A 27,401-nucleotide genomic window follows, 5' to 3' on the forward strand; every position below is an offset into this window, starting at 1 on the left:
GCGCTCCTGTCGCGGATGGGGAAAGGCTGGGCCTCCAGATCTACTTACAGCCAGAGCCCCTTGCACCCTGGACCTAGGTTCCTTGGGCGTGTTCTCGGGTATCAGAGTGACTTTGGGCAAGTCACTTCCCTTGGCAGCAGCTCTGAACTGCACAGCCCTGCCCTGCTCACCTCCAAGGCGGTGGCCCTGAGGATCCCCTGGGAGCCTCATGGGTTAGTTCTAAATCCCTCCTGATTTTCCTGAAGCTTTGCCGGTCTCCCAGTGATTCATGCAGAGCATGGAAGCTGAGGGCCAACCGGCAAGGAGAAAGACGTTTGGGGTGCCCCCCCCCCATTAAGGCCCGATTGTCTGATCTTCCCCAAGACCTGTCTCTCCAGTCCTGCGTCCCTAGGTCCCAACTCTGCTGGGTAACAGAACGGTTGAGGCCCAAAGCAGAGCTCAGGTGACCTAACTGGGCGGAGCAGCGAGGGCAGGGGCAGGGGCAGGGGCAGGGGCGCTTCCTGAGAGGAGGGATCGAACCCCGCGATGAAGGCAAGCTGCCTGACCTCTGGCCACGGCCCTCAGGGCCGCCGGACTCCGCACCTGCGCCGCGCCCCGCCCCGGCCCCGCCCCCGCCCCCAGCGTGTTTGCGGGGCGCGGGCGAGGCGGGCCGAACCGGAGGAGACGCGAGGGGAGGGGCGGCAGCCGCTCGGTGCCGGCTCCGCAGGCCGGGCTGCTCGGGTGTCTGGCCCTTTAAGGGCCACCCCCGAGGAGGTGCCAGGCCCTAGTGGCTCGGTCTCTCCTTCCTGGTCCTGCGGGGCAGCCACTGTCCGTGGGGCTGTGGGAGGACCCCGTGCCCGGTGCCGGCCCAGGTGTCCCCGGCCTGGCCCCATGGCCCTGGTCACAGTGAGCCGCTCGCCGCCGGTCAGCGGCCACTCCACGCCTGTGGGGCCCACGGTGAGTCTGGCTTTGCTGTGGTCCTGCCCACGCAGTTGGCTGCTAGCTGGGCCTGGGGAAGTGGGTCCTGCCCAGGGACAGGCTCCCTTCAAGCCTGGGGGTGTGCGCAGGGGGACCCCAAGTCTCAGGCTGGAGGGGATTGAGGGGGCTCTGGAAGCTCCCAGGAACTCAGACCAAGTTAGATCCAGAGCCCTGAGCGCCAGCCCAGCCTGCGGAGGCCCTACCCACTTCCCAGCCAGCCGGAGCTGGGCCTACCCAGACACCTCCAGCACCCCTCCCACCCTTACCCCTGCTGCCCTACCTGGACCTGGGCCTGGGCTCCCCAAGGATCTCCAGATGGGGAGTGGACTAGGGGTGGGAGGGGATCTGATACCTTTTCTGGTTCCACTCCCCACTGGAGGGCGATTCCCACACTCCCCCACTTCCCCAGCCCTGAGAGCGGGGAGGGGAGAGGAGTCCTTACCCCCTCACTCTGCCCTGGGGGCTGCTTTCTCAGCAGGACCAGAGGGCCAAGAGGAGAAGCCGGCTCCAGCGAAGGTGAGCGCCTCCCCCAACACAGACACCCCCATCCAGCTGCCAGGCCTGGCCCCTGCTATCCTGGAGGACTCGACAAAGCCACCTACTGACTGTGTGGGGCAGTGTCGCCCGTGGGCATAGCTGGTGGGCACGGCCAGCTTGCAGCACTGGTCTGGCTGCCTTTGTTTTGTCTTCCCGCTGGTCAGTTGGGGCTCCTTCACCCACTATCCTGGACCCTGGCCCTGGCCAGTGGTCACAAGCCAAAGGGCAGGATGGGACAACAGGGCCTGAGGACTCCTGGGTCCCCACCAAGTTTGCAGCATCTCCTGAGGTGGGCAGGTGGGAAGGGAAAGGGGACAGCCTCCGCCCCCTCAGGAAAGAATGGATGGGCTGGGGGCTTCAGTGAGCGTCTCCAAGGTGTGGGTCTGAAAGTGTGGCAGCATCTCCTAGGAGCTAGCTAGAAATGCACGTTCTCAGGCCTCCACTGCAGGCCTGCTGACTCTCTGGGGATGGGGCCCAATGCCTGTGTTAAGAAGTCCGCCAGCTGATTCTGACACAGCCCTGTCCTAAGGGGCATGACCGGCCATATGGTTTCCCTGCCGCCCTGCCAGGCAGAGCTTTGCAGTGCTCCGCGGGGCTGTCCTGGGACTGCAGGATGGCGGGGATGGTGAAGATGCAGCTGAGGCCAGCCCGGAGCCAGCGGAGGAGCCCCCGGGCGAAGAGCAGCCCTGCAGGGATGAGACAGACGATGGGCCTGGGCCCCAGAGTCCCCGGAAGCAGGAGCAGAGTCAGCACCTGCACCTCATGGTGGAGCTGCTGAGGCCGCAGGACGACATCCGCCTGGTGAGGGGCCTCCACCCCAGGGGTAGGGCGAGGAGAGGGCCAAATGCAGCCAGTTGTCTGTCTGGGGAGCCGTGGTGTGAGGGCAGGGGGCACCCTGGGGAGTGCAGGGTTACCCAAACCCCGACAACCCTGCTGTTTCAGCCAGAGTTGTTTTAACACGGTGATGTCATGTCTTCAGGTCTCCGGAGGGCTGGGAAAGGACTGGGAGGTTTGTCCTGCTTGAGCCCATAGGGCCAAATTAGGTCTAGGTCCCAGAGCTGGGAATTACACAGACGCGGGCTTCTGTGCAACCAGCGCGAGACCTTCCTGAGATATGAGTTGTCCATAAATGGACTGGCGGTCGGGGGGCCTGCTGAGCCCCCACCAGGGGCTGGCGTGCTGGAGGGGCCTGTGGGGGGATGGGACATGGGTGGCAGTCGGGGGATCACTTCCCAGTTGCCTGTGGGACATCTCACTGTCCACAGCGAAATGGGAAAAACAAGATGCAGGCAGTCTGTCGTAAAGCCGAATTTATTCCACAGAAGCACCGTGCTTTATTGTGAGGTTGTGTCCTTAATATTTCTTTGGTGAGAAACAATTCTCGAATCAAATGGTGGTAATGGCAAGTGAAAGGCTTTTTGAAACCTCCTTCCTAGGCAGAAATAAAAAATGGACAATCTACGTCAGGCCCACTCTCTCCTTTTTTCCATACACATCCTCCTTTAGGAAAAATTTTTAAACATTTTGTTGGACCACAAAATCCAATAGTTGGGAACCACTGGGTTGTAACCAGTGATCTGGTATCTGGGAAGAGGGGGATGGGCACAGAGGGAGCAGGCGGCAGTCTGTTCCAGGCCCGGGTGTGTGTGAGGTGGGGATGGGGGAGCAGGGGCCTCTGGGCCACTGTGACCCTGGGCTCGTCCCTCCCCATCTTCCTCAGGCAGCCCAGCTGGAGGCAGCACGGCCCCCCCGGCTCCGCTACCTGCTGGTGGTTTCCACAAGAGAACCCCTGAGCCAGGATGAGACAGTCCTCCTGGGAGTCGACTTCCCTGACAGCAGGTGGGAGCAGGGAGAAGAAGGGAGGGGGGCAAGGAAGTCAGGGGCTGGGGGTCAATGGCTTTCCCTCTGTCCCCTGCCAGCTCCCCCAGCTGCACCCTGGGCCTGGTCTTGCCTCTCTGGAGTGACACCCAGGTGTACCTAGATGGAGATGGGTAAGAGGTGGCAACTGGAGTGGGGAGGGGACAGGAGGGGCCTGGAGAGGGAATAACCAAGGAATTGTATCTGATGGGGCATTTGGGCATTGAGGAGCAGTAAAGAACTCCAGGCCGGGTGTCTCGGCCTGGGCCTACTCAGCTTTACCTCAGATTTGCTGTGTGATCCTGGGCAAGTCAACTAACTTCTCTGGGTCTCACCTGCCCCATATCTGGCCAACGGGGCTTATGTTGAAACTCAGATGGTGTGTACATATTCTGAGGGCCAGCCTCCTAGGGTGGCTGGTGGCTGGGCCTCTCAGGGCTCTGTCCCAGAGCCGAGAGTCAGGTTCCACCCCTACCCGGTCTCCTGCAGGGGCTTCAGTGTGACATCTGGCGGGCAGAGCCGAATCTTCAAGCCCATCTCCATCCAGACCATGTGGTAAGGGCTAGGGTGCCCAGCTCAGGCCAGTCTCCTCTTCTCGGAGATGGCTGCAGGGTCTGGGAGGGGCAGCAGGGAGGACAACATGACCCAGCCTTCCCTCTGTCCCAGGGCCACACTCCAGGTATTGCACCAGGCGTGTGAGGTGGCTCTGGGCAGCGGTCTTGTGCCAGGGGGCAGTGCCCTTACCTGGGCCAGCCACTACCAGGACAGACTGAGCTCTGATCAGAGCTGCCTCAACGAGTGGACGGCCATGGCTGACCTGGAATCTCTGCGGCCTCCCAGCGCTGAGCCTGGCCGGTCAGTGCACGGAGGGGAGGAAGAGCGGGGTGGGTGCCATGGCAGGCAGGGAAGGGGGCCCTGGACTGACAGACTCGGCTCGGCTCCCAGGCCCTCAGAACAGGAGCAGATGGAGCAGGCGATCCGGGCCGAGCTGTGGGAGGTGCTGGACACCAGTGACCTGGAGAGCATCACTTCCAAAGAGGTGGGCAGGGTGCCAGGGCCGGGCAGAGAGCTGGGCCCAGCGGGGGCCCCTCAGCGGGGCCCAGGGCTTCCCTCTCCTTGGAGCGCTCCCACCTTGCTTTCCTCCCATCCTGAGCCTGTTGCGGATGCCTGGCCTCAGCTCCTCTGACCAGATGAGACAGTTACCGTCCTCACAGGCCCCAGAGGGAAGGGCGGGGTGTCAGGAAGGTTGCGAGGCGCCCCGGAGCCTCTCCTCCCTTCTGGCTCTGCCTGCAGATCCGCCAGGCCCTGGAGCAGCGCCTGGGCTGCCCTCTCCAACAGTACCGCGACTTCATTGACAACCAGATGCTGCTGCTCATGGCCCAGCAAGACCGGGCCTCCCGCATCTTCCCTCACCTCTACCTGGTGAGCTGCAGGGCAGGGTGAGGTGAGGGCAGGGGTGGGAGATGAGGCCTGGTACAGCCAGCGGAGAGGGAGAATGGTGCTTCTCTCCCTGTCCGCAGGGCTCAGAGTGGAATGCAGCCAACCTGGAGGAGCTGCAGAGAAACAGGTAGGGTTCCGAGCCCACCGGGACCACCCCGGCTCTGTCCTCCCCCTGCACTTGGCCTTCCCTAAGGGGCAGCCTGGACAGAAACCCCTGACCCCCTCAAAAGCGGCTAGCTCTGTTTCCTGGAGCTGCTCCCCTTGCGTGGCCTCAGGCCAGGAAAGGAGAACAACCTTGCTGCCCTGCAGGCGCTCCCTGGGCCACCCCCCTCCCTCCCCCCCACTGTAAAGCAGAAAAGCTCCTCTCCGCCTGAGCACCTCCAGGAGAAGGAGGTGCCCCTCCCCCAGGGGGGACCTGGCTGCCTTCTCCCATAGATTCCTGTCATTTGTCCACCACAGGCTTCTAGGAAACCTGCTATGGCCTCTGTCACTCAGTTGCTGCAGATCCACTTGATCTCAGCTTAGCTCAAAAGCTGTGCTCTGGGGCCAGCCCGGTGGCACAGCGGTTAAGCTCGCATGCTCCACTTCGGCGGCCCAGGGTTCGCAGGTTCGGATCCCAGGTGCGGACATGGCACCGCTTGTCAAGCCATGCTGTGGCAGGCGTCCCACATATAAAGTAGAGGAAGATGGGCACGGATGTTAGCTCAGGGCCATGCTTCCTCAGCAAAAAGAGGAGGATTGACAGCAGATGTTAGTTCGGGGCTAATCTTCCTCAAAAATTAATTAATTAATTAATTAATTAATTAAAAAAGTTGTTCTCTGACTTCCAAGAATAATAGAAGGGTCAGTGTTGCGGTGGACCCCAGCAGCTACCTGGACTCGAGGGGAAACTCAAGCCCAGCGGGGTGAAATGATTTGCTCAGGGTCACAGTCCTCTTCTCCCCCCACCATAACTGTGCCACCCCCACCTGACTCAGAACCGAGAACTAAACAGAAAGCCCCAGGGTCTGCTGGGTCCTCTGGCCCATGGGCCTGGCCTCACACTCCCTGCTGCAGGGTCAGCCACATCCTGAACATGGCCCGGGAGATTGACAACTTCTACCCTGAGCGCTTCACCTACCACAACGTGCGCCTCTGGGACGAGGAGTCCGCCCAGCTGCTGCCCCACTGGAAGGAGACACACCGCTTCGTGGAGGCTGCAAGGTGGGCACCTCCCTGCCCCCCTGCTTACCCCACCCCAGCTCCGAGCAGTCCTATGCCCTCCTGCTCGCTCTGCCCTCAGCTCTGGGACCTCGGGGTCCTTCCTTCTTTCCCCCTCTCCTCTGGGTAGTGGGCCCACCACGTGCCCTTCTCCCATGCTGCAGGGCTCCTCACAGCCAGGGGGTGGGGAGGGGGCGCTGACCATGCTCTGCCTCCACAGGGCGCAGGGCACCCGGGTGCTAGTCCACTGCAAGATGGGCGTCAGCCGCTCGGCTGCCACCGTGATCGCCTATGCCATGAAGCAGTACGGCTGGAGCCTGGAGCAGGCCCTGCGCCACGTGCAGGAGCTCCGGCCCATCGTCCGCCCCAACCCCGGCTTCCTGCGCCAGCTGCAGACCTATCAGGGCATCCTGACTGCCAGGTACTGGGGGGGCACAAGGGAAGGGGGTGGGCATGTGTGGATGCTGGGGGTGGCTGCTGGGTCAACCAAGCTGACTCAGGGCCACCTCCTCACAGCCGGCAGAGCCATGTCTGGGAGCAGAAAGCGGGTGGGGCCTCCCCAGAGGAGCCCCTGGCCCCCGAGGTCTCTACACCATTCCCACCTCTTCCGCCAGAACCGGGGGGTAGTGGGGAGGTGAAGGTTATAGAACCAGAGGAGAGCCAGGCAGCCCCAACAGAAGAGCCTGGGCCGCGACCCCGCATCAACCTCCGTGGAGTCATGAGGTCCATCAGCCTCCTGGAGCCTCCCTTGGAGCTGGAAAGTACCTCAGGGGCTGAAGACCCACCAGAGGTGAGGCTGGGGCTAGGGAAGGAGCCCCAGCTGAGGCAGGGTGGGGGCCAAAAGGAGGAGGGAGCAGATGGCAGGAGGATGGAGAAAGACCAGGACTGGGGGCACCTGAGCACAGAGACCACACCCTGGGCAGCTCCCTTTGGTCCCCTCAGAGCAGCCGAGGAGCCCTGGGGAGGGCAGGCAAGCACTGCCCTCCGCAGAGCTGGGGAGCCGTCATGGGCCGGGGCCTGCGCGTGGGCTCCGTGCTGGGCCGATCCCGGGCTGAAGGCTGCAGGCAGCCCTCAAACCTGACGCGAGGACTCGCTTCCGAGGGGCTGGGCTGCCCAGCCATGGAGTGAGCATCCTCCCCAGGCCAGTAGCTGGACAACCAGCTGCTGGTCCTGGATGGGGTGGACAGGACGAGCTCTGCAGGCCCTCCCAAATCTGAGGGGCAGCCCATCAAAGGATGGGGTGCACTACAACATGACCGACAAACATTAATGTACAATTGAAATTTCACAAGATTGTAACCTATCAATAACTCAATAAAAAAAAAAAAAGGATTGGGTGCAGAGGGGTCAGGGCACTCACACCACCAAAGGACTGGCTGAGGCGTGGAGCACCCTCTCTGTGCTGAGTGCACAGGGCACAAGGGTAAGACCAGGAGCTGGCCCTGGCCTTAGGAAGCCAGGCCCCCCACGGGACTCAAGGCCAAGATGGCTGACGGGGAGGAAGGAGCGCTCATCTCATGGAGGGCAGGGACATTTAGGAGAGGCTTCCTGGAGGAGGTGACACTGGGTGCGGAAGGATGGGGAGGGATGGGTGGTTGATGGATAGGTGTGGGTGTTCCTAAAGCAGGGTGCCCTCACTTGGGACCCAGCACAGGGCCTGGCCCCCATAAGGAGTTTCACTTGTGGCTCAGAGGACAACTGTACAGAGGTAGAGGGAGCAAGAGGAGGAGGAGAGGGCTCAAGGACACGGCAGGTGCAGGGGAGCTGAGGAGGGCTTCGGGGGGCCAGAAGGAAGCTGCAGACGTGTGAGGGCCCAGGAGCGGGGGCAGTAGGGCTGGGGTGCTGTCTTCCCTCCTAGGGAAATGGGACCCTTGAGTAGCTCAGTATTTCTGTATTCATTCAACAAACATTTGGCACCTACCCTTTTCCAGGCCCTGTGCTCCAGGGGAGACGTCCCTCTGACTCTTCTTCCTTATACTCTTACCCTTCCAGGTTTTCTCTTCAAACGAGTCTTCAGATGAAGACCCTCCACAGCCCTTCCCTCAGCTATCAAAGGCCAAGGGAGGTGGGCGGGTCCGCAAGGGGCCTTGGCCATCCCTGAAGTCCCGCCAGTCTGTGGTTGCCCTCAACAGCGCCGCCCTGGTGGCCAGCCGGAGCCAGGTCTTCCAGGAGCAGGGGGAGGCTGGCCGCTCCTCCACACCCAGGCTCCGGAAGGTGGTGAGGCAGGCCAGCGTGGATGGCAGTGGGGAGGAGGGCGAGGCCTAGCCCTCCTCATGCCCAGGCCCCTAGACACGAATAGAGGCGCCTGAACAGCTCCCGGGACCAGCACCCCTCACTCCTGTCAGCCTGCAGCCCTCCTCTTAGCTCCTCCCCAGGAGGCCCCAGACCCCCGTCACTACAGCCCCAGCTGCACAGCCTTAAGTCTCGGACCCATGTCCACCTGTCCAAGGGCTCAAGACTGTCTCGATACGGGGATGAGGTAGAGAGACTAAAGGTGCCTTGGCGGGCAACAGCACCAGCTGCATTCTCAACTGCTGCTGAACCTGGAACCTCGCCGCCACGGAATAAAACACCGAGTTCCCCAGCGCCGAAAGCCTCCGGCTCCTCCCTCACCCCCGCCTGTGTGCCTCATCCCTGCCCCCTCATTCCTGGGGCCCACTAGGCCAGAGGACCAGTGGCCCCAAAGGCTGTGAGTAACTCAGTCCGCAGTCCCCAGCCCTAGGGGGCTCTGAGGAGCCGAGGCCGGGCCCCCCTCCAACAGCCCACAACCGGCCCCGAGTCTTTTGCTGCTGCCCGTCACCCTCCCCACCCCCCATGGCACTACACTGGCTCACAGAGCACAGACCAAAGAGTCTTCTCTTCGACCTCACGGCCTCTGACCAGTTTTTCATAGTCTTCATAGTATCTGGCTTTGTACTTAGAAATAAAGAACATTTTCATATTATTTTCAATTTTATGAGAAAGCCGTCTACCCATCAGCCCTCTCCTTCTCTGGTTACAGAGTTTGGCCTCTCCTTACTCCTTCCAGGCTCCTCACAGTTCCCAGGTGTCTCGTGACAGGCCGTTTAGCGGGTGGTGTTTTTGGGTGGGGAGGGAAGAAGGTTGGGGAAGAGAAGAGGGGAGGTCAGCCTGTCTCCCTCGTCTCCCAGGGCAGGGCCTGGGTCCTCGTTAGCTGCGCACGCCCGTCAGGCAGGGGCCGGGGAACAAGTGTACACGGGGCAGCAGGTGCTCGGCTCTGTTGGGACAGCTGAAGGCAGTTACCCAGGAGGAAGGAGAAGCTGCCAACGCCTATCTGGACAGGACCAAGCCTGTTCCAGAAGCGAAGGCTCCTTTTGGACATTTGGTGCTAGTTCTTGAGCACACTTTGGACCCCGAGAATCTTCCTCTTGCTACAATGCAAGGCAGCCGGGTTTTCTAAGGCAGCCCATCACTGCCAGGGAAGAAGGACCCTCAGCGGGCCCTCCCCTTCTGCCTCGGGGTTCCGTCGGCTCAGTCTCAGTGTTCACGAAGAGTAAGTGGTTCCATCTTTGTCACTTCTAATCTGCTTTTCCCACGATCATATTCTCCGCCATATAACACACTACTTTGGTTGGGATGGGTACACAACTCCTTCCCTCAAAGCAGGCCTCAGAGGCAGGAGCTGGCACCGGCTGTTCTCATTGAGCCCTCATGCCCAGCGTTAAGAATGAGTCTCTCACCCAGACCCTGATGGGCCCCCCCGCACTGCTCTAACCCCAGAGGACTGAGGGGCAGGAGACTTGGTTCCAGCCCCGGCTTTACCACTTACAAGTTACGTCACCTCGAGTCTTTCTGTAAAACAAAGGGATTAGACCGCGCAGTCCCTAAGTGTCCCCCTCCCACCTTGACATTTTAACAACACATGTCATCTAGACATTGATGAATTCAGTCTCGACGTGCTCTCTAGAAGAGGCATCATTTGTACCTGTCTGGGGGTGGCATGCCTAGGGTCACAAGGTGGGGTACAGAGAAGCTGGTTCTGATTCTCAATCCACTTGGCCGGTCTGCTCTGTTGAGCAAACACAGGGGGCTGCCTGCCATCGTACAGCCAACCCTGAGTCCCACCCAGACCGCCCTTTCAGTAGTCCTAGGCCGGGGGTGGGGACAGGTGGGGGTGACAGTGTCAGGAGGGAAGCCAAGGCTGTGCAGTTGGGAGGGCAGAGTCCAATCCTGAACTCAGAGCTGTGGGGCCAATAAGAATCCATGGAGGACCCTGAGAGGTAAGAATTCAGCATGTGGGGATAAAAAACTAGAGAGGAAACTGTTTGCATAAAAAATGCAGACAAATGGTTAAGAACTGTATATATAAAGCACACCAAACTGCTATCAAGGGCAAAAAATATATTTTTTAAAAATATAAAATGAAAAGTATGTCTCCCTCTGATCTTGTCCTCTGATCCTCCACTGGCAACCATTGTCACCAGTTTCTTCTGAGTTCTTTCAGAGACATTCCATGCTTATATCATCAAATATATGTGTGCATTCTTTTGTAAATATAAATTACAGCTCTTATACTATTCTGCACTTTGAAATTTTTTTTCATATCACAAACAGTTGCACATCAGTACAGAAAGCTCTGCTTGATTTTTTTTTTTAAAGATTTTTTTCCTTTTTCTCCCCAAAGCCCCCCAGTACATAGTTGTATATTCTTCGTTGTGGGTCCTTCCAGTTGTGGCATGTGGGACGCTGCCTCAGCGTGGTTTGATGAGCAGTGCCATGTCCGCGCCCAGGATTCAAACCAACGAAACACCAGGCTGCCTGCAGTGGAGCGCGCGAACTTAACCACTCGGCCACGGGGCCAGCCCCCTCTGCTTGATTTTTAAAATAACCACACACACTCTATTTTATGGAACCCATCGTTTATTTAAGTGGTCATTTACCGATGAACATTTAGGTTGTTTATGGGGTTTTTTCCCATTCCAAGTAATGCTTAAGTACGCATGTATATACTTTCTCGTGCCACAGCCACTAAAACTGTAGGACACATTTCTAGAATTACTGAAGCAGTCTATGTGCATTTGTAATTTTGAAAGGCATTGCCTAATTTCCTTCCAAGAAGTTGCACCAATTTACAGCGAATGGTAATGCCTATTTGTCCTTAAAGGACTGTCCAGCCTACACATCAGTGTCATGATATGAACCTTGCAACACCGCCAGAGGAGAAAAGGCAGGCATTAACGACCACTGTCTTAGAAATAAGGAAACTGAGGCCCAGAGAAGTAACTGAGACTCTGATAGAGGCTGAATTAGGTCCCAGTTTCTAGATCTCAGTCCAGAGGTCCAACTCGGGAGGGGAGAGGGTGGTTCCCGGGCAATCAAGGCATTGAGTTCACAGTCCTGTCCAAGGTGGGTCGGAGGGTCAGACCCAGCCCTGCTCACGGAGCCCCGACTCAACTCCCACCTGACATAGGAGCCCAGCCCCGACTTGACACTTGCTGGGACAAGGAGCTCGCGGCCCCCGGGCAGCCGGTCCCTCTGCGCCAGCTCCCACCTTCACAATGTTCTCCCCGCGCCGGGCCCGGCTCGGTCCCAGCTGGGACCGGCCACGAGCGGACGGCCCCCCATCCGGACAAATTTTCGACCGGCAATATCGAACGCGCCGAAGAGCCCGCGCCCCCGCCCCTTCACCCTGCATCTCAGACGCCTCCGAGCCATGGCTGCCGGGAGAAACTACCTGTCAGGCCTCCGCGGCCTCTCCTCCGCCGGCAGGACCCGGGGTGCTGGGATCCCAGCGACTCGCATCCCACCGCGACGCTCGGGCGCCATCTTGCGTCCGTTCCTCCGGCCGCTGGCTGACAGCCCCGAGACCACAACTCCCAGCGTGCCTAGCGCGTCCGCGCAGGCGCAAAGAGCCCCCTCTCGTTTCCATGGGAACCTCGCCCCCCGGAGTCCCGGCGGCTCAACTCTGCCCAGCGTGAAGCTGTTGCTCCCCCCAGGTTCCCCGGCGCTAGGACGGGGGTCTGCGGACGGTTGGGGCGCAGAGGAGGGGGCCTGAGGGGAGGAGGCCAGGCGGCCCTGCCTCCTGGGACCAGCGCTCCCAAATTCTCCTCGGCGTCCGGCCGTCCGCGCTCCCGGGGCCTCGGCGTTCCAAGGCCAAGGCGCCCAGGGCGGCCCGGGTTGGCGAGGCCATGTTGGGCTCCGGCCCGCACGGCCCCCTCGCTCCGCGCCAGCGCCTGTCACCCCCGGCCGAGGGCCTGCGCGCCCAGACAGGTACTCCCGGGGCGCGGGCCGGGCGCGGAAGGTGGACGTGCAGGTGGCGCCAGGCAGGGCAACGGGCGCCCGCGGTCGGATCCGGCTCTGCCTCTGAGGGAGCCGGGACCCGGGGCTCAGCCTCCCTGGGCTTCAGTTCCCTCTCTGTCAAATCGGGCTTGGACTGGAATTCCACTGCACATGCAACTCCGTTGCAGAGCAGCCCCTGGCTCTGTGTGACCCCAGGGACAAGTTTCCTTCTCTGTAAAGTAAGGAGGTTGAAGCAGGTGACCCCTAAGGTCTTTTTACCGGATATGGAATCATTGCCCCTAGTTGCCCACCAAGTGCAAGAAGGAAGAAAGGGAACTGGGTGGTTTAAGCTCAGGGTCTAGAGTCAGAGAAACTTGGGTATGTGACTCTGGATGAAGTTGTTGCATCTCTTGAGCCCCAGTTTCCTCGTTTGCAAAACGAGGTCGTGACAGTACCATCTCAGGTTTTTGAAGATTAAATGAGACAATGCATGTAAGTTTTTTGCCAGGGGCCTCCACATAGCAAGCGCTATCTCAAGTCCCAGGTGTCATTTCTGATATTTTAAAAAATGTTCCTTAGCCACTGTGAGACCTTTTTTGAATTTTTGGAGCCGCTTCCTTTATTGCTGGACAAATCCATTCTCCTAGGCGGGATGGTTATGTAGGCAGAGTCCGATGGGGAAGCCTGCGTCTTCTTCCCCAAGGCTGGACACTCATAGCTGGTATATCTCCTCACTTCAGCTGTAGTCCGGGTTAATCACTACGGGGCAGCATCTAGGGACGTGCAAACCCCCCACGACGTAGTTCAGGAGATACTTTCCCTTCCTCGAGATTCATAGAGGTTATGAGCTCTTACATATTATGATGCAGAAACAGCTGGATATTGAAATATAATATTTATATAATATAACATTTACATAAGCCTGGATACACACAGTTGTAAGAAATACGTAAGAATCTTATGCTACTTGCATTGAGTTCAAGCTTTGTGTTAATTGGGAAAATCCTAACAAGGAGTTTTAAATTAGTGATAAAGAATGTTTTTGGGTTTTTTTTTTTAAGTCTGGGAACTCCCAGTAGCTTTATAAACAAGGCTTCCCTCATCCAACAGGCATGTTTATGTGGAAGCTGTATTCCATGAGTATTTTTTGAGCACCTGTTATGTACATGGTACTGTGATGGGTATTCTGAGGGACACAAAGATGTATAAGACACTCTTTGCCCTCAAGAAACATAGAGTCTAGTAGAGGAGATAACTATGAATACAAAACAGATAACACAAGTAGAAAGCGATGTGTCATGAGAGAGAGAAAGGTGACTAACTGTGCTGTGAACGTTCAGAGGCAGGGGATGCCACTGCTAAGTGGCTATATAATGAGAGCATCAAGGAGCACACAGCATTTGAGTGGGGCCTTGAAGGATGTGGAAAACGTGGATATGCCAAGAAGTAGGGAAAAGATACTCTGGGCACCCTCCTCACAGCCCTGAGATGTGGAGGAGAAATTTCTAGCCCTGACTACATGGTGAGCTCCTGAGAGGCAGGGACTGGGTTTTGGTCAGTGTTTTTTGTTTTGTTTTTTTTAAATTTTAATTAATTAATTAATTTTATTGCAATAACGTTGAATTATAACATTATGTAAGTTTCAGGTGTACATCGTAATATATTTCAAATTCTCTGTAGGCTACATCATGTTCACGACCCAAAGACTAATGACAATCCATCACCACACATGTGCTTAATCACCCCTTTCACCCTCCTCCCTCCCCCGTTCCCCTCTGGTAACCACCAATCCAATCTCTGTTGCTATGTGTTTGTTTGTCATTGTTTTTATCTTCTACTTATGAGTGAAATCATATGGTATATGACTTTCTCCCTCTGACTTATTTCACTTAGCATAATACCCTCAAGGTCCATCCATGTTGTCACAAATGGCTGGATTTCATCGTTTCTTATGGCTGAGTGGTATTCCATTGTGCATATACACCACATCTTTATCCATTCGTCCCTTGATGGGCACCTAGGTTGCTTCCAAGTCTTGGCTATTGTGAATAATGCTGCGATGAACATAGGGGTGCATGCATCTTTATGCATTTGTGTTTTCAAGTTCTTTGGGTAAATACCCAGCAGTGGAATAGCTGGATCATTTAGTAGATCTATGCTTAATTTTCTGAGGAAACTCCCTACTGTTTTCCATAGTGGCTGTGCCAGTTTGCACTCCGACCAGCAGTATACAAAGGTTCCCTTCTCTCCACATTCTCTCCAACACTTGTTGTTTCCTGTCTTGTTAATTATAGCCATTCTGACAGAAATGAGGTGATATCGCATTGTAGTTTTGATTTGCGTTTCCCTGATGGCTAATGATGTTGAGCATCTTTTCCTGTGCCTGTTGGCCATCTGTATATCTTCTTTGGAGAAATCTCTGTTCAGATCTTTTGCCCACTTTTTAATTGGGTTGTTGGTTTTTTCGTTGTTGAGACGTATGAGTTCTTTGTATATTTTGGATATTAACCCCTTATCTGATATATGGTTTGCAAATATCTTCTCCCAATTGTTCGGTTGTCTTTTCGTTTTGTTGGTGGTTTCCTTTGCTGTGCAGAAGTGTTTTAGTTTGATGTAGCCCCATTTGTTTATTTTGTTTTGTTTCCCTTGCCTGGTCAGTTGGTCAGTGTTTTATTCCCACCTTGGCACGTGGATGGCATGCAGTAAATGTTAGCAAAGGAACGGGGGCTATGAGTTTCCTGCAGAGAGGAACCAAGCGGTGGTCTCACTCTTACCCTGAGGCCCTTTTATTAGGCTCACATGCCCTCTTACAGCCACTCTTTTAGGGGGAGAATGTGAATAGGCAGGTGATTATCGGGCAAGGGCCACATTGTTGGCGTATTTAGTGCAGGACCAGCCAACCCGGAGCCCAGTGAACAGGGTCGCCTGAACCAGTAGGAGAGTTTGTGAGCCTCTTTCTCTGGAAACGAGCTAAACAACCACAAGGGGTGGAAACTGCAGCCCAGGATCATGAAGCAGTCTTGAGGACCAGTGACGCATACTCCTTTGGCTCTGGTGGCATTTGTGTCTCTTCTTGGCTCTTCTTTTGCTATGGCCCACCTACCCCCAGAGACATTTTTTTTCTCATCTGTGACCCATCTGGGAGTGGGAAACTATGTCCACCATGCCAACAGATTGCCAGGCCTCCAGCTGCTGCCAAGGATGAAGTTGGCTTCAGCAGCACCATCCTCAGGCTGATTTCTGGGCCCTGCCCTTCCATCCTGCCTAGGGCTGAACTTGTGCCAGGAGCTAGCACTGCAGGAGACCACTCAGAGCAACTCTCCAGTGACCCAGGGCGTGGAGAGCTCTCTGAGGACCTGGGGTGGAAGTGTCACTTGAGGAGGGAAAAGCAGAGAACGTTGAAAGGGGAGTGGCTTGAGACCAGGGCAAACCATCCCGCATCCTGTTTAGACATCCCCCTGGGATCCTCTGTCACTCACAGAGGGTGCAGTCATCCTCAGAACAAGGAAGCTGGGGAAAGGTTAAGTGGGTACAAACAAAGAAGGGTTGGGACACCACTGACTGCCTGTTTTGTCCCTAGATATGGGATGGTGTGGGACTTCTAGGGGCCACACATGCTCCTTTTCCTGGAGATGTGACCCAAGCTGAGCTGTCCCACCATCTTCCTGACGATCCGTGCTCCCGTCCTGAAGCCCTGCTCTTCCTCTCCGTCCTGCCTCTCCAGTTGGCTCCCATTCCACTGGCTGCAGGTAAGTGCCTGTCGGGTGTGTCAAGATGCCTGTGGAGCTAAGTGCTGTAGGAGCCTTAATAACTCCAGACCTGGCGCTTGAGAGGTTACAGCAGCTCAGTGCCTGCCATAGAGGCCTATGTCAGCCTACTTCAGGGGCATGTTGATCTTTTACAATTTACAGCAGCTGGAAAGTCTTTTTTCTTGTTTTTGAGGAAGATTAGCCCTGAGCTAATATCCACCACCAATCTTCCTCTTTTTGCTGAGGAAGATTGGCCCCGAGCTAACATCTGCTGCCAATCCTCCTCTTTTTGCTGAGGAAAACTGGCCCTGAGCTAACATCTGTGCCCATCTTCCTCTACTTTATATGTGGGATGCCTGCCACAGCATGGCTTGTCAAGCCGTGTGTTGGTCCGTGCCCGGGATCTGAACCTGTGAACCCCAGGCTGCCCAAGCACAGCATGTGAACTTAACCGCTACGCCACCAGCTGGCCCCTGTGGAAAGTCTTGTATTACAACTTTCACTTTTCTCTCTGAGGGATCTGAGTTCTTAGCTTGTAGGTCAAAGAGCCAAATGATGGCATAGAGACCAGTGATCTTTCCACTGCCTCAGCTCTCACTGAAAGGCTGCCATCTGCCTACTGGTGAGGCCACTGTCCTAGGTTAACCTGAAGTTAGACCAAGACTCTCCTTCCTTCCCATTTCAGCCGGAACTTCCTGCCAATTTTCCTCAGTCTTCCAGCCCAGCTCAGCTTCTCTCCATCCTGGGACATATTTGCCAGAGTCTCTCACTCTCATGCGCTCACTAGACATGGCCTTATTCCCATGGCAGCAGGTCCCATCAGAGAGCTGGGGCTCGTCCCCGTACCCTGGCAGGTTTGCCCACTCCCAGGCAGCCACCCTGGGTAGCTGGGACACTTTAGGGGATTCTGTATCTGGGCTAGAGGACCAAGAATATGGAAGCTATTCTCCTACCAGTTGGGGAGGCAAGTTGGCCAAGCTTGCCTCGTGGGATTCTCTGACCTGGGTCGTAATGCTGCAGCCCACCCCAGTGGCCCCCCTGGTGGCAGCTCAGTGAGTCTCAGAGGTAAAGGTGGGGAGGTGGTGTGGCAGGAAGGGGCACACGGAACAAGCCCAGACTAAATCAAGGCCCCACATGCGGGCCTAACTCAAGCCAGATGTGCTTGGGCGGGGGGTGGGGGTGGGGTGACAGAGGAGGATGGCCCTGGAGGCTGGAGTGGGAGATGGAGCTCATTATATGCGCCCCACGTAGTTTATCTTCACGTGGCCTGAGGAGGCCTAGAGCTGGGCAGCTGTGCCCAGGACGGCAGCTGCCTGTCTCCCCAGGCGGCACGCTGCTGTGCAGTCCATCTCTTGGTTTGGGGGACTGACTGCCATCCCGTGGAGCCCTCAGGAGCCCTTCTTCACGGCTTCCACCCTCACTGGTGCCTCGGCTAGAAGCCTTCTCCAGCCTTGTCCAGTCTGATTGTCTCGGTGTCCCAGATGTTCCCACGCGAGGCTGCACGCTGCCTCGTCAGGATGTCCACATTCCTGCCAACCTCACGCTCTTAGTTTGGGGCAATAGATGGGATCTTTGGAGTTCAGTGGGATGCCCAAGCTGGTAAGCAGAGACCCCCCGACCCCAGTACCGCTGGGTACCCCATGTGGCAGGTGGGGCTGGCTAGAGCATAGCCTACATCTGCTGCAGGCCGTCCCTGCTGCCATAGCCACCATCCAGCTGCAGCCTCCCCGTCCCCCTCAGCCCTGCTCTCTCGTCTTCCCTCTCCCCCACCACCCCTGGCCCACCCCGACCTAAGCTTCTCAGGAGTTGCCCATCTTGGCTGCAGGACTGGTACTCCTTGCACATATCTCTGATTCCCCTCCTCTTACAGAGGAAAAAAGACTCAGATAAGAGAGGAGGTTAGGGCAGGAAGATGGAACTATGTGCAGGCTGAGTGGGAGGGAACCCAGTGAAGGGACGCCACCAGAGAAGGACTGCAGGTACCAGTTCACTCTGGGTTGCAGGGCCAGGTGAGGCTGGTCCGGTGGAGAATTCTTTTCTGGTTGGACCCTGTTTGACAGCCTGAGGACCTGTGAAGGATCCCTTTGACAGGAAGGATGGGAGAATATTAAACCCATTCTTTTTTCTTACAATTCATCTCTGTGAGTCTTGAGCTGCAAACCAGCCTCTCCTGATGACTTTCCTGTTTCCTCTCTTCTCCTCCACCCAGGTGTAAACCTCAGGGGGATAACTCTCACTTTCCACGTTTAATCAGTTGTCATATTCTGATGGTCCGTCTAGCCCAAGTCCCTGCTCCGATGACTAGGCTACTGCAGTAGCCGCCTAGCTGGTTCCACCCTTCAGTGGGTCCAGAGCACCATGACTAGACTAATCCTTGGAAGTATTGCATCACTTCCTATATGTTACTCCCATGTTTATCGCTGTCGGTGGTACTCCCCATTGCCTGCCAAGTGCAGTACAGACTCTGTCCTTTTGCTCAGGGCCTTTCCCAATCTGGCACCAGCCTACCTTTCTGGCTTGATCTCCCAGAATGTCCGAATATGCATCTTTCACTCAAATCAAACTAGACTACTGACTATTCCTTGAAAACACTTTCTCCATCCCTTCCCCTTTGTTCATACTGTTCTCTCTATTTGGGAGGGTCCCCTCTTGCATTCATTTATTCATTTAAAAATATTTATTGAGCACTTTCTTTTTATTTTGACAATTTCCGACCTACAGAAGAGTTGAAAGGATAGTACAATGAACACATATATACCCTACATCTAGATCAACCAGTTGTTAATCTTTTGCCACATTTCCTTCTCTTTTTTCTCTTTTTTTCTGGACCCATTGAAAATAAGTTGCAGGCATTAGGACATTTCACCTCTAAATATTTTGGCCCATGTCTCCTAATAATAAGGTATTATCCTACATAACCTCAATATCCTTTTTTAAAAGAAAAAAATTGTGGTAAAATATACATAACACAAAATTTATTATCTTAACCATTTTAAGTGTACAATTCAGTGGCATTAAGTACATTCACAATGTTGTGCAACTATCACCACTATCCATTTCCAGAACTTTTTCATCATCATGAGTAGAAAGTCTGTACCCCATCCCCCCTGGTAACCTCTACTCTACTTTCTGTCTATAAATTTGCCTATTCTAGGTACCATATATAAGTGGAATCACAATATTTGTCCTTTTGTGTCTGGCTTATTTCACTCAGCATAATGTCTTCAAGGTTCATCCGTGTGGTAGCATGTGTCAGAATTCCATTCCTTTTTAAGGCTGAATAATATTCCACTGTATGTGTATACTACATTTTGTTTAGCCATTCATCTGTTGGTAGACGTATGGGTCGTTTCCACGTTTTGGCTGTTGTGAATAATATTGCTGTGAACATTGATGTATAAGCCTCTGTTTGCACCCCTGCTTTCAATTCTTTGGGGTGTATACCTAGAAGTAGAGTTGCTGGATCATATGGTAAGTCTATTTTTAACTTTCTGTGGAACCGCCCATCTGTTTCCTTTAGCAACCAAGAAATTTCACAGTGATGCAATATTACTATCTAGACTACCAACCATAATTACATTTCTCCAAATATCCCTAAAATTTCTGCTATAGCTTTAAAAAAAATTGTATTCGGGTCAGGGATCACAGATTACATTTGCTTGTCATGTCTCTTGATTCTTCTTTAATCTAGAATATTCCTGCCTTTTTGTTTTTCATGACATTGACATTTTTGAAGAATCCACGCTAGTTGTCTTGTAGAAGAATTCCTCAATTTGGATTTGTTTGGAATGTTTTCTCACAATTAGATTCAGGCTAAACCTTTTTGCACAAATACTAGATAAGTGATATGTTCTTTCTGTTTCATTACCTCTGTCACATAATATTGCTTTATCTCATTGTTAATGCTGAATTTGACTATTTGGTTAAGACAGTATCCGCTAGGTCTCTCCGTTGTCAAGGAGCCCTTTACCCTTTGCAGTCATAAGTAATCTGTTGGGTGGTAAGTTGAGACTGTGTGAATATCCTGTCTCCAGCAGTTAGTCGTTGGTTTCAGTATCAAGTAATGATCTTTGCCTAAATTATTTCATTTTGTTTTTTAAAATTATATCATTCCTTCTGCATTAAACATAATAAGGTATTATTCTTCAGTAAAGAAGAATTTTCCCTAGTCTCCTTTTTTAGTGTCACCCAGCTAATGTGTTTTTTTGTTCAGCATGTTATAAGCCCTTACCATCGTTATTCTTTGAGATGCTCAGATTTTCCTTTATTTGGCCGGTGAGAGCTCCTTCAAGCTGGTCCCAGGTCCTTTTGTCATGCTCCTATTAGTGTTTGAGCACATTGGTGCCTTCTAGCCCAACATAATGTTCCAGACGCACCTTGTGTCTTCCCTGTCCTGAACCTGGAGTCGGCTCTTTGTCCACAGACCTCTGGTTTCTTAAGTGGGAAAGATTCAGAAACCAAGGTCTAGGCTCTGGGTGCCCGTTGCTGCTGGGCTTTATTCCTTCCAGGCCTTTGCAATGGGCAGAGAATGAAAACTGTACTTTAATCATTGAATTCTAGGACTTCTGCTTCTGACCATGTTGGAGCCTTCCCATTTAAACGACTACAAAACTGAGAAATATATATAGGGCAACTGTTATTAGGCTTTGAACAGTAAGTCGAACTGTGAGTAGTGAGTGAAGGAAAACCCTTAAGGTGAGCCCCACATTAACCCTGGCCCCTGCCCCTCTGCCTGGGAACAGTTTGCTGACCATAGCACAGAGCTGGAGCCCAAGCAGATGACAACAGTTCCGCTGAGCTGAGAAGGCAGAGATCAGAGTTGGAGGCTGCTGAAGCAGCTGGACATTGCAGGGCACAGTGCTGGAAAGGTGGGAGCTGTGCAGAGTGGGGGATACCCAGAAGTTCATATGTGGGTTCTCTGTGGGTCCTGAGCTGTGGGCTGGGCAGCACAGGTGCAAGGTGAGACTTCGTGTGACCTGGCAGAGTTGCTGCTGTGGAGTTGTGATTGGAATGGAGATACTAAAGATCACACAGTGCTGGGAAAACTTGAGTTCTGGCCTAGCCGGAGAGGAATACTTCGGTAATACCCTGGGTATTGGGCTGAGACACGGGAAAGGCCATGCCTGAGCACTAAGGACTGTGACCTGGAGCAGAGGTCGGCAAATTATTGCCTGCCCGGGTCTCGCCCACGTGGGCCAAAGGCGCCCATGCCTCCCTATTTGTTTACATATTGTCTGTGGCTGATTTCACACTTCAGTGGCAGAGCTGAGTGGTTGTGACAGAGACCATATGGCGTGAAAATAATTTACTCTCTGGCTCTTTACAGGGGTCAGCTTTTTGCTAACCTCCTCCTAAGAATAAGGGCTACCCTAGACCTGGCGTAATAAACCTAAAACCAAGACACGAAAGGTTCAAGGAGAATTGCCAGAAATGAATTGCCGCCAGAACAAAACTCAGCATTCTTTAAAGGAAGATGGTATTACCCAAAGTCCAGCATATTACTTAGTCCTTCAAGGAAGGGGAAAACATGCCCCATAATCAAGAAGAAGTCAGTGGAAACACATCCGGAGAAGATGCAGATGTTTACGTTAGTGTGCAAGGACTTTAAAGCAGTTACTATAAACGTGATTAAGGACTTAAAGGAAAATATGGTGGTCTTAATGGGGCATCTTAGCAGAGTAATCGAAACCGTAAAAAAGAACCAAATATATTGAAAAATCCATTGGATGAGGTTAACAGAAGATTGAAGGAGAAGGCTGGGAGAAGAAAAGGCCATGAGCTTAAGGACAGGTCCAGAGATGTTCTCATCCGAAAATCAGAGAGAAAAATATCGAATAGAAATTAACAGTGCCTCATTGATCTGTGGGACAACATCAAGCAGTCTAACATATGTGTCTGGAGTTCCAGAAGGAGAGAAGAAAAAGAATGGGAAAGAAAAAATATTTGAAGAGATGCTGGTAAAAAAAAATCCTGAAATTTGATGAGAAACCTTCACTTACAGATTCAAGAAGCTTGGCAAACTACAAACAGGATGAGCACAAAGAAAGTCACACCTAGACTAGGCACGTCATAGTCACAGTGCTGAAAACCAGAGGTAAAGGAAATATTTTGACAGCAGGTGGAGAAAAAAGGCACTTTACGTTAGGGAAACAATGACGTGAGAAAATGGAGGCTAGAAGACCATGGAATTGCACCGTTAAAGTGCTGATAAAGAAGAGATTCAGTCTAGAATTCTATAACCAATGAAAATATCTTCCAAAATGAGGGGGAAAAAAGGCATTTTAAGAAAAATAAAAGATGAGAGAATTTGTTGCCAGCAGGCCAGCACTATGAGAAATGCTAAAGGAAGTTATTCAGGTTGGAAGGAAATTTGGAGACTTAAATTTGTCAGAAAGAATGAAGAGCCACAGAAATGATAGATGTCTGGGTAAATATAAAAGAATGGCTTTTTCTTTCTTGTAATTTCCATAAAAAACAAATATCTGTTTACAGAAAAAGTAATATTTTTGTAAGATACAGTTTATGATCTATGTAGGAATAAAGTATATGATAATAGCACAAAAAATGGGGGAGTAAATAAAATTATATTGTTGTGAGGTTCTTATCCTTGTGAAATGTGAAGAAGCCCCATTGGACTGTGATAAATTAGTGATGCGTATTATAATTTCTAGGGCAACCATTAACAAATAATAAAAAGAGATATAATCAAAAAGCAAAGAGAGGAAATAAAATGTAAATATAATATAATATAACTTAATATAATATATTGAATATTGAATTATAATATGTAAATATAATATTAATTTTATTCAGTTCCTCAAAAGAAGGCAGGAAAAGAACTGAGGAAGAAAAGAACATGTGGGACAAATAGGAAACAAATAGCAAGATGACAGGCTTTGTTATGGGTTGAATTATCCCCCCAACTCATATGTTGAAATCCTAACCCCCAGCACCTCAGAATGTGACAGTATTTGGAGATAGTCTTTACAGAGGTATTACGTTAAGCTGAGGTCATGAGGGTGGACCCTAATCCAACATGACTGGTGTCCTTGTAAGAAGAAGAAATTTGGGGGCGGGCCTGTCGCCGAGTGGTTAAGTTCACTCTGCTTTGGTGGCCCAGGGTTTCGCCAGTTCGGATCCTGGGCACGGACGTGGCACCACTCATCAAGCCATGCTAAGGTGGCGTCCTACGTGCCACAACTAGAAGGACCCACAGCTAAAAAAAATATACAACTATGTACTAGGGAACTTTGGGGAGAAAAAGGAAAAATAAAATCTTTAAAAAAAAAAAGAGGAGAAGTTTGTATATAGACACGCACAGAAGGGAAACAATGTGAAGACACAGGGAGAAGTCAGCCGTCCACAAGCCGAGGAGACAGGCCTGGAACAGATCCTTTCCTCACAGCCCTCAGAAGGAACCGGCCCTGCCGACGCCTTCATCTCACACTTCTAGTTTCCTGAACTGTGAGAAAATAAACTTCTGTTGTTTAAAGCACCCAGTGTGTGGTTCTTTGCTATGGCGGCCCTAGAAAACTAACACAGACTTAAACCCCGTATTGATAATCCCATTAAACATAAACACTCCAATTAAAAGGCAGAGCTTGTCAAGACCCAACTATATGATATCTGAAAGAGATATAATTTTCATGTACAGGCACAGATAGAAAGTAGAAGGATGAAAAAAGATATACTATGCATATAGAAAGCACAAGAAAGCTGGTATGCCTACATCAATATAAAACAAAGTAAACATCAAGACAAGGAGAATTAGCAGAGATAAATAAAGAGGGACATTTCATAGTCAGAAAAGGGTCAACTGAAGGAAGGTATAATTGTAAATGTGTGTGTACCTAGTAACGGAGCTACAAAAAGTGAAGTAAAAACTGACAGAACTAAAGGGAGAAACAGACAAATGCACAATCATAGAGATTTGAGACCTCCTCTTATTGATAACGGATAGAAAAACTAGACAGAATAGCAATAGGATATAGAAAATCTGAATAATACAACCAACCAACTAGAAATAATTGACATTAAAGAAACTCTACCCCATAATTGTAGAACACATTTTTTTCAAGCACATGTGGAACATTCACTAAGCTACATTACATTCTGGGCATAAAAAGCCTCACTAAATCTCAAAAGATTAAAATCTCACAGAATATGCTCTCTGATCAAATGGAATTAAATTAGAAATAAATAAATAATATATCTAGGAAATCCTCAAATATTTAGAAATTAAAGAATATATTTCCATATAACGAGTCAAATAAGAAAACAAATGAACTTAGAAAATATTTCAAACTGAACAATAATGAAAGCTCAGCATATCAAAATTTGTGTAGTGCTGCTAAAGAAGTGCTTAGTGGAAAATGTATGGCTTTAAATGCCTATATCGGAAAACAAAATAAAAAGGTTTAAAGTAAATATTGTATGATTCTACCTTAAGAAGTTAGAAAAACTTTGGCAGTTTCTCAAAAAGTTAAACAGAATTACCACGTGACCCAGCAATTCTAGTCCTAAGTATATACCTAAGAGAACTGAAAACATATATTCGTACAAAAACAAGTGTTCATAGAAGCGTTAGTCGTATAGCCAAAAAGTAGAAACAACTCAAATATCCACCAGCTTATGGATGGAGGAACAAAATGGGGTATATCCACATGATGGAGTACTATTCAGCTGTAAAAAAGAATGGAGTGGTTACACACTACAATATGGATGAACCTTGAAAACCTTATGCTAAGTGAAAGAAGCCAGACACAAGAGGCCACATATTATATGATTCCATTCATGTAAAATGTTCAGACTAGGCAAATTCATAGAGACAGAAAGTAAGTTAGTGGTTGGCCGGGGGTAATTGGGACTGATTACTAACAGGTACAGGGTTTCTTTCCAGAGCGATGAAAATGTTCTGGAATTAGATAGTGGCAATCATTGCACAACACAGAAATATACTAAAAACCATTGACCTGTACACTTTTAAATGGTGAATTTTATGTTATTTGAATTATATCTCAAAAAAAGAATAAAATAAAATAAGCTAGAAAAAGAACAAGCTAAACCCAAAGGAGGAAAATAACGAAGAGCAGAAATTATGAAATAAAAAAATACACGAAGAACAGAAAAAGTTAGCAAAGCCAAAAGTTGGTTCTTTGAAAAAATTAATAAAATTGATGATCCCCTAGCAAAACTGAAAGAGAAAATACAAGTTACCAATTATCAGGAATGAAAGAGTGAAAATTAATTCAAAATAGATGTTACATCTAAATGGAAAGGTAAAACAATAAAACACCTAGAAAAAAACATAGGAGAAAATATTTGTTACTTTGGGCTGGATAAATATTTCTTAGTACCTGAAAAGCTCTAAAATAAAAAAAAAAATTGATGTTAGATTTCATCAAAATTTAAAAGTTTGGTTCTTCAAAAGAGACTGTGAAGAAAATGAAAAGGCAATCTACAGGCTGGGAGAAAATATTCACAATACATATATTTAACGAAAGTTGTCTATCCAGAATATAGTAAAGAACTCTTACCACTCAATAATGAGAAGCCAAACAACCTGATTTTAAAATGGGCAAAAGAGGTGAAGAGACACTTCACCAAAGAAAATATACAAATGGCAAATAAGCCTGTGAAAAGATATCCAACATTAGGAAAGTGCAAATTAAAACCACAACGAGACAGTGATTCACTCTCATAGAATGACTAAAATTTAAGAGACTGACGATATGAAGTGTTGATAGGATATGGGGCAACTAAAACTTTCATACGCTCTTGATGGGAATGTAAAATGGTAGGCCCACTTTGGAAGATAGATCAGCAGTTTCTCATAAAGTTAAGTGTACATATGCTACACCACCCAGCAGTCCGACTCCTTGACATTTACCCAAGAGAAGTGAAAACATATGCCCACACAAAGACTTGTCCATAAATGCTCACAACAGCTTGATTCATCAGAGCCCGAAACTAGAAACAACCCAAAAGCTCATCGACTGATAAATGGATAGCTACATTTTAGTATATTCATACAATGGAATATTACTGAGCAACAAAAATGAATGAAGTGCTGATATACATAAGCCAGATTTGCTGAATGGTGGCATTTATATAAGTTCTAGAACCGGTAAAACTCGTCTTTGATTATACATCAAATTGCCTAGGATGGGAGAGGAGGGGAGGATGGAATGCAAAGGAGAGTGAGGAAACTTTCTGGGCTGATGGAAATGTTCCAGATCTTAATTGGGTTGCTGGTTACATTCGTGCAGCATTTACCAAAACTATATGCTTAAAATCTGTAATTTTGTTGTAGACAAATTATACTTCAGTAAAGTTAAAAAATTTTTAAATCTACATACTGATAATCTCCAATTCAAATCCAACTCTTCAGGATTCTCACCTTCCCGCATTCCATATTTTATCTCCCTCTTTTCACAGTGCGATCTCTGGTTCTCAGCACCTATATATTTATTCTTTCTTTTCTATCCTTCATGCAAAAAGAGCAAAACAGTTTGAGAATTTCTACACCAAAACCATTATCCACAACAAACCTATTACGTAAAGTACAAGATGTTTTTTGTCATCCTTGGGAAACCCCTGAACTGTATTTAAAATTTACTTGATTCTTATATTCTTTTTTCTATGTGGTTATTTTATCAATTTGATATACAGTTCGGTTCATTTGTTACTGTTTGTATTCAATTTTAGGATTTTTAAAATCTCTTTTGATACATTTTTGAATCTGTAAAATTTCATATGATTCAAGAACTGAGACCATATAAAAACAGTACTTAGAGAAATCTCACTCCCATCCTCTCTTCCACCCCATTCTTACCCACCCCTAGTAGTAAACATTTTATTCCTTTCTAGTTTACTCCTCCTATGTTTCTTTTTTCAAATATGTATTTTATTACCCCTTCTATCTTACACAACAGGTAGTGTACGACTTATTTAACAATTTATTCTGGAAGTCACTCCATATCAGCTAATGGAAATCTTCCTCACTTTTTTTTTTTAATAGCTCACAGTACTGCATTGGGTGGATTAATTTAATCTGTCTCTGTGGACAGGAACTTGGGTTGTTTCCAACATTCTGCTAATACAAATAATGCCACAGTGAATAAGCTTGTGCATGTGTCGTTATATGTTTGTGAAAGTGTCTCTTTGGGGTAAATTCCTAGAAGCGGGATTGCTGGGTCAAAGGTAAATGCGACGTCATCTCATTAGTACTACCGAGTTCCCTCCGTAGAGGCTGGCCATGCTGTGCTCCTGCATGTTTCCCCTAAGCCTTGCCAAAAGAGTATATGGCCCAAGTTTTTCAGCTTTTGCCAGTCTTAGAGTGAAGTTGAGCATCTTTTCATATATTTAAAGGAGGACTGAAAACTCTTCAAGGCTTGGGACCCAAGCTGTACGTTCCACCCACTA

At 50.4% G+C, this 27,401-nt stretch overlaps 2 protein-coding genes across 3 annotated transcripts in view; both read left to right on the top strand.

Moving 5' to 3' along the window:
* Nucleotides 1–375: 375 nt before the first annotated feature.
* SSH3 (slingshot protein phosphatase 3) lies at nt 376–8,935 on the top strand. Of its 2 annotated transcripts, none has more exons than XM_023654547.2 (14): nt 376–936; nt 1,436–1,473; nt 2,064–2,295; nt 3,215–3,333; nt 3,414–3,485; nt 3,841–3,906; nt 4,018–4,206; nt 4,297–4,390; nt 4,645–4,773; nt 4,872–4,918; nt 5,848–5,994; nt 6,212–6,412; nt 6,508–6,781; nt 7,984–8,935. In XM_023654547.2, exons 1-14 carry the CDS (start codon nt 526–528, stop codon nt 8,254–8,256), a joined length of 2,292 nt encoding a protein of 763 aa, XP_023510315.2. In that variant the 5' UTR covers nt 376–525; the 3' UTR covers nt 8,257–8,935. The 2 variants fall into 2 exon arrangements, with proteins under 2 accessions (XP_023510315.2, XP_023510314.2); XM_023654546.2 differs by having other exon boundaries at nt 613–936; nt 1,433–1,473.
* A 2,927-nt stretch (nt 8,936–11,862) lies between these two features.
* RAD9A (RAD9 checkpoint clamp component A) overlaps nt 11,863–27,401 on the top strand; it is a 59,609-nt gene continuing 44,070 nt past the window's right edge. The window contains exons 1-2 of the mRNA XM_023654555.2: nt 11,863–12,219; nt 15,809–15,977. The gene's annotated coding sequence lies outside the window, so the exon portion shown is untranslated. The remainder of the gene's footprint in view (nt 12,220–15,808; nt 15,978–27,401) is intronic.

This window comes from Equus caballus, chromosome 12 (genome assembly GCF_041296265.1).
Source record: "Equus caballus isolate H_3958 breed thoroughbred chromosome 12, TB-T2T, whole genome shotgun sequence".
Classification (NCBI taxonomy): domain Eukaryota; kingdom Metazoa; phylum Chordata; class Mammalia; order Perissodactyla; family Equidae; genus Equus; species Equus caballus.

Excerpts from the sequence above, each read along its gene's own strand:
- SSH3 (XM_023654547.2), top strand. The coding sequence starts at position 526 with ATGAAGGCAAGCTGCCTGACCTCTGGCCACGGCCCTCAGGGCCGCCGG. Across the intron at positions 1,474-2,063 it reads AGAAGCCGGCTCCAGCGAAG|GCAGAGCTTTGCAGTGCTCC; the intron begins GTGAGCGCCTCC and ends CCGCCCTGCCAG. Across the intron at positions 6,413-6,507 it reads CAGGGCATCCTGACTGCCAG|CCGGCAGAGCCATGTCTGGG; the intron begins GTACTGGGGGGG and ends ACCTCCTCACAG.